The 7,005-nt window shown below is 39.5% G+C and overlaps 1 protein-coding gene across 1 annotated transcript; it reads left to right on the top strand.

Annotated features, from left to right (window-relative positions):
• Window positions 1–2,405: 2,405 nt before the first annotated feature.
• On the top strand, window positions 2,406–3,395 carry LOC124960674 (putative olfactory receptor 52P1). Its single transcript, XM_047519566.1, has one exon. The coding sequence runs from the start codon at window positions 2,406–2,408 to the stop codon at window positions 3,393–3,395; it is 990 nt and encodes a 329-aa protein (XP_047375522.1).
• The last annotated feature ends 3,610 nt before the right edge of the window (window positions 3,396–7,005 follow it).

The raw sequence follows: 7,005 nt of genomic DNA on the forward strand, positions 1-7,005 counted from the left end.
CCATTAAAATGAAGATGATGCTAATAGTAAACGATGTTCACTGAGCACCTTCTGTGGACCACAAACTTCAGCAGGTTCTTTTCTTTAAATTATCACAACTTTGTGAAGTATTATTATTTCCATTTTATAAATCAGGAAACTATAGTATCATAGAGACAATTTGGCTTGTTCAAGTCAACACTGCCAATAAGATGGACACACACAGATGTGTTCCAAGTTTTGTGTGTTCCAATGTTTACACTTTCTTTTTTCTCACCACCATACCATGATGCTTTAAAAACTCCAAAATCCCATGCCTCTGAAATAACTTTCCTCTTCAAAGCACCCATGAAGGCAAGCCTGGGATGTGGCCTGCACTCTTTCCTGAAAATCACATCAATAATGATGGCATATTTGGTCAAGTCTATGTTTTCACCCTGATATGTTTCTCCCTCATATGTTTCTTCTGATATGTTATGGAAGATAAATCCATAGCTCAGAAGGACTGGAAGCTTGGTCTTTGTTGACTATGTTGTCCTGGGTAAAACTCATGTAGCAGTGTGTTCAGGACCCTTCACACCAACCCTGTTATAACTCACAATCATCCCTCTCTCGTCTGAAGGTCATATGGTTTATTGTCTTGAGCTCTGATTAGAATAGCATTATTACCAAGCTCCGTTCCTCTGCTTGTCTGTATGTCTGGGAGAACATGAACAATAAATCAATGGTTGATCTTGGTTAACAACATATTGGGACTTTCTGGTACTGTTTAGTCTCTTAAATTTCTTTATATTATAATGAAGGAACACCTCTGATCTCCAAATGGAGAAACCCCGACCCCCTTTGAATTTGTCTTTCCAGTGTCTATATACACTGAATAACTGTTCTTTTAGGAATAGGAGAGTTTACATCGCCTTACTCTTAACATGTACATGCTGAGTGAGAAACTGTTGTGGCAGCCAGGCGTGGTGGGGTACGCTTGTAATCCCAGCAGCTCGGGAGGCTGAGGCAGGAGGATCCCAAGTCAAAGCCATCCTCAGTAACATGAAGCACTAACTCAGTGAGACCCTGTCTCTAAATAAGATACAAAATAGGACTGGGGATGTGGCTCAGAGGATGAGTGCCCCTGAGTTCAGTCCCTGGTACCAAACACAAGAAAGAGTTGTGGCAAAGAATTCCCTTCTGATAACTATTTCCTAATTCCCTAAATTTCCTGGCTCTTTTGTACTAACTTTTGCACTATCTCAAATTCTAGAATAAGACTGGTCAAATATAAGCTGCGCCTTAAATATTTGTAGTTGAAAAAGTGGATAAAAATTTCCAAGCAGTACCATTCTCATTCTCATCTTGAAAGCTCCCATTAAAATGATTTGTCAGTTTATATCCTAAGGATCACCTCTCTGTTTCTTCCCTTTCCATTGCTTCCCATATTCTGCATAATTCCTTTTAGCACAAGTTCTCCTGATGGCAGATGGTGTTCCCTTGGAGCTAGTGGTGTGGAAAAGGTAGGATAAGTGAAAGAACGATGTAAGAGTATTCCACAAGGAGTCATCAGTTCAGCTAGAAGTCAAGGTAACCTTATAAAATCACAACTTGCCATTGTGAAAAAGTGAGAATAAGGATCTAATTGTGCTTTTTCTTCTAATTCACCAAAAAACTGAAGATAAAATATGAAAAGACAGATGGAAGAGAGAACAAGAAAAGGTTGAAATTTTCTGTTTCTAAAATAAAATAAAGTAAAAAAAATGCTGTTGAGATGAGCCAATAAGTTGGGAAGAGGAAACTGTGTATATAAGAACAGATGAAACAGCTTATGCGTTTTAGGTGAAGATTGAGCAGATACATGTGAAAATGTCTGTTGATTAATGAAAAGACTGGAAGCTATTAGGACAACATTTACCAGGAACAATTTACCAAAAGACAATTACCAGGAACCAATCCCAAATTAGAATCTATTCCAAAATAAAGAACACACAAAAAAATGATGTCTATCTTTAGCCAGAGAACAGCACTTGCATCTTGTGTTCTAGACTGATGGTCCTACATGATCTCTTCCCATACCCATAAAAAGTGTGTGAGGATTCAGTTATTTTCCTCAGAAAAATAGTGTGCATCCTTTTTGTAAAGATGAGAGTCCCAAACAGGGAGACAATTATAGTTTATTTATATGCCTGTTTGAGCCCTTTCTCATGTTTATTTATTTAGCAAGCATTATCTGTTAGGTACTATCCAAAACTCTTTATAAGTCTTAATCCGTATAATCCCCTGAACTCTAAGAGGTAGATACTAATTATTGCCATTTTATGGATGACAAACTTGCCAGAGCTTCTGTAGCTGAGAAGTGTTCTGTGGTCTCATTCATATTTCTGTTTTATGTTGTCCCTCCAGGCTTTGTGATGCTCTGAGGGAGGTCCTGATAAGAAAAGATGTCCAGCACTTTTGGCCACACCGTGGAATCTCCTAATCATACTAACCTAGACCCTTCTTTCTTCTTCCTCCTGGGCATCCCAGGTTTGGAACAATTCCACATGTGGCTCTCACTTCCTGTGTGCTGCCTTGGCACAGCCACAGTTGTGGGCAACATAGCCATCCTGGTTGTTGTTGCCACTGAGCCAGCTCTGCACAAGCCAGTGTACCTTTTCCTGTGCATGCTCTCCACCATCGATTTGGCTGCCTCTGTCTCCACAGTTCCCAAGCTGCTGGCCATCCTCTGGTGTGGAGCTGGACATATCTCTGCCTCTGCCTGCCTGGCACAGATGTTCTTCATTCACACCTTCTGCATGATGGAGTCTACAGTGCTGCTGGCCATGGCCTTTGATCGCTATGTGGCTATCTGTCACCCACTTCGCTATGCTACTATTCTCACTGACGCCATCATTGCCCGCATCGGGGTGGTAGCTGTGGTGCGAGGCTCCCTGCTCATGCTTCCATGTCCCTTCCTCATCAGGCGCTTGAGCTTCTGCCAAAGCCAGGTGATCCCCCACACGTACTGTGAGCACATGGCTGTGGTGAAGCTGGCCTGTGGAGACACCAGGCCTAACCGTGTGTATGGTCTGACAGCTGCACTGTTGGTCATTGGGGTTGACTTGTTCTGCATCGGACTCTCCTACGCCCTCATTGCACAAGCTGTCCTTCGCCTCTCATCCCATGAAGCTCGGTCCAAGGCCCTGGGGACCTGTGGCTCCCATGTCTGTGTCATCCTCATCTCTTACACACCAGCTCTTTTCTCTTTTTTCACGCACCGCTTTGGTCACCATGTTCCTCTCCATGTTCATATTCTTTTGGCCAATGTCTATCTTCTCTTCCCGCCTGCTCTTAACCCTGTGGTCTATGGAGTCAAGACCAAGGAGATTCGTGAAAGGGTTTTCAGGGTGTTCCACAGAGGACAGAGAACTGGGTTAAAGGCATCTGAGTGATTCTATATTATAGAAGGGATGTAGACCATAAAACAAAACAAAACAAAAAAAAAAACACAAACTTTTCAAGGTTGAGAAATCCTCAGTATTTGAGACTGGAAAGAGGCTTTAATAGTGAGATGATAACCTTTGCAGAACCTTCTAGATCATTTTCAAGAATGATAAATTACAGAGGAGAGCAAGGAGGTTCCTCATTCTCCTCTCCATCCAGGGAAGTATAAACATGGGAAGATTCGTCCAACCTAGGTAGTGCCTCAGCACAGAAAACAGCCATGGAGGCCCTGCAGAAATTCTGCCCAGCCCTGCCCTACAGTTCTGAAGGGCTTCTGCACAGCCCTGGGTCCTCCCTGGCCCTGTCCCTAGTACCCCAGGCATGGATTTCTAATTTCACATCTTACACTGTCACTGCTACTTACCATCTGCAAGGATCAGAAGATAAACCACTGTTAAAAGAAATTACAACTTCAAGAAATCTATTATGTTTTTATTTAAATCCAATTATTTCTCCATCAAGCTTCAAACACAGGAAAAAGGAAGAGATCCACCAACATTCACTATATTACTAGCCATAGATTGAGGACTTGAAACAGAATCCTTTAGTACAAGTCAGTAGGACTATGGATAAGGGTACAGGAGTGGTCAGGAATAGCTCTTTATTTCTTAACTCAGGATCCAGCCCATAGATAACATTACACTCTCCATTCTCTAAGGAGTCAAAGTCCACACGACCTTGTATATCATTTTCTGACAATCAATTTTCAAATATTCTTATACATTCATACCCCTGGGAGGAACTTCCAGAAGTCATTGACTCTTATCTCCTGAACCTGTTAAGGACAGTGACTGACCCAAACTAATCAAAATGGGAAGTCTTAGTTATTTCATTCTTTATTAACTAATCTATTTATTTATGAGGAAAAGAGGGTCAAACTCAATTCCAGTAAGCATATGTGCTAAAAACTTCTTAACTGTATTCATGAAACTGGAATTGGAAACCAGTTATTGTACATTCTAAGCCTCTGATCTCCAAGAAAAGTGTCTTTAGAAAATGGTCTATTAGTCCATGAACAATTATCACTCTTTGGCTTTGTTAATGCTACATACTTTCTGCTTGTCATCCTCTCCACATGCCACATTACCCTTTAGATAGGTAGGAACCAAACCTCCTCCTGGACATTCACACACCCTCCCACCCTTGGAAAGCATCAGCCCTGAGGATAAAAAAAGCAGGATCCAGCTTTTGAAAGCTCTCATTCTTGGGGAAATAAATGCTTTGAATGGAATGCTTCAGATAGGTGGGGATAAGTGGATTGTGTATATTGGAATTTAATTAAGTGTGCTGGGCACTTTATTTTTCAAAACAAATATAATCATTATATCATTCTATAGGAAAACTGTCAGTGCATCAGCTTATACTAGTTTATTTTTTCCCTTTTAACCTCAAACTGAGGTAATCTTAACAAATTTTTAATAGTTATATACAATTCTAAAACTACTATTCCTCAACTGAATTACTTATGTTGCCTTTCTTCCTTGACCATCTTGTTATCACAGAAACCTACAAATCTAACTCTGGGACAATCTTGTAATCTGTATAGATTTTTATACACGAAGTATGGAGCGCTTTTGAAAAGAACCTACAGATAATCATGTTGGAAGCACCACTTGTTCAAAATTTCTTGAAAACTGGGATCTCAGCGATAGTTGTCTACATTTTTAACTCTTCCGTGGTTTATATCATGTTTTTATCTCACATAACTCCCTTGTAGAACTCCTTCTCCTCAGGCTTCAAATGTTACACTAATTTCTGTTCCATAAACTTAAATGAAACAATTAGAATTATACTATCTCAAATCCTCGTGGACTTCAGGCATCTTTCTTGCTATATTCATTTGTATTTAACTCTACTATAGAAACTTCATATGTTCTTGGAAGTTCAGACCAAGACCATGTGTTATTAGCCATCATCTACTTCTTCAAAATCTATTCAGTGTGACTTCTGTAATCCCACATAATCCTTTTTTCTATCTCTGTAATGGTTTCCCTCTGTTCTCCTAAACTTTTCTTCACAAATCTCACTTTCTAATGTTGATGTTTCTCAGGGATGTACCCGGGTTGTCCTTATTCCATTCAATCTCATTCCAGAGAAGTAAGGTCTGTAGAAGGAAGAACTGAATGCCCAGAACAGGGGAGAGAGCTTCCTGCAGGAGTACCACCTAATATATGTAAGGGCCTGCACTCTTCTTTGCACTGGGGAGTTTCTCTTGCTTTTTCATTTCTTCTTTGATTCATAATCTATGGAATGTTTAATGGATCCCTTTCAGTGCCACCATCTCTTGCTACTGATGATAAAATCTTGAAACCAACCTGACTCTAATTATATTATTGAATTATATTAGAATTTGGAGTCTGTTTCTTGAAGGATTAGATAGTGAGTGAAAGATTTTGTTTGTTTCAGCATTTCCCACCTGCTTTTCTTTGGTTTGGTACTATTTGACTCAAAGGTTGATGCATAATTCACTAAGTGGAGAAAAATGAAAGAACTCACTGTACTGACTCTTGTGATTGGTACAGGGCTGAATCCATGACTTAAGCTGGTGACTTGTGTCTGCTCTTCTCCTGCAAATACTGGGGAATAGGAACCTTTGTAATTGGAAAACAGGAACCTTTTTAATTGGTGAGCTTAGCTTGCAAAATATAAATCTAGAGATGTTGATGCCCATCTTGTCATCATTTAAAAAGATCCTGGCTGTAACTAAAGTCATTATAAAAAAAAAAAAAAAAGAAAAAGATATAAAAATATGACAACTACTATTGTTTAAATGCCTGAATCAGGAGTAATCAAAGACATTTCTACTCCTATATACATTAGGTAGTGTAACACAAAAATTCATCTTTTTGCTAAAGGCATTTTGAGTGGAATCTTTGTTCTTTAAAATCAAAAGAATATTAGTACCACTTCCTTGGAGAATAGGAACTCTTGGAACCACCACTCAATTAACACCCCAGCTGTAGCAGAAACAGATCTGAGTCCACCCCCCCACCCCACCTCTGCCACACACACACACTCCTTCTCTTTCCCTGTGGGATAGCAGATGAGAAATGTGTTAGGGTTTTGATCTGAGCCCATTGATTTCCAAATGTATTTCACAATTCTCACATCTATCTTCAGATTGCATTCCATACATTCTCATAGTGTCCCCTAAACAAGAAAGGATTAGTACATGAAGATTGATTAATAGAAAAATCTTCAAACTAAAGCATAGAGAAAAAATTGATGAAAGTAGCAAACAGGAGGCACAAGTGATATGTGGGACACAGATATGGAGGACAGAAGGGGGAAAATGAGGGAAAATAAATATTTTAAGAGATGATGACAAATTCTAAAACTAATGAACTCAGAATTCATGGATGCAAGAAGTTCAGCAATAGGTTAAAGACGAAGAAAATCCACATTTGACATATGAGAGTTGAACCAGAAACATTAAATTTGAGCTGCTGGAAGTGAAAGGCAAGCTAAAGAAATATCCAAAGCAGTCAGGAAATGTACAAAGCGTTAAACTTAAGACAACACAAAGGACTGAAGGTATTTTTCATTGTTTTCTAACTT

Source organism: Sciurus carolinensis, chromosome 11 (assembly GCF_902686445.1).
Source record: "Sciurus carolinensis chromosome 11, mSciCar1.2, whole genome shotgun sequence".
NCBI classification, from domain to species: domain Eukaryota; kingdom Metazoa; phylum Chordata; class Mammalia; order Rodentia; family Sciuridae; genus Sciurus; species Sciurus carolinensis.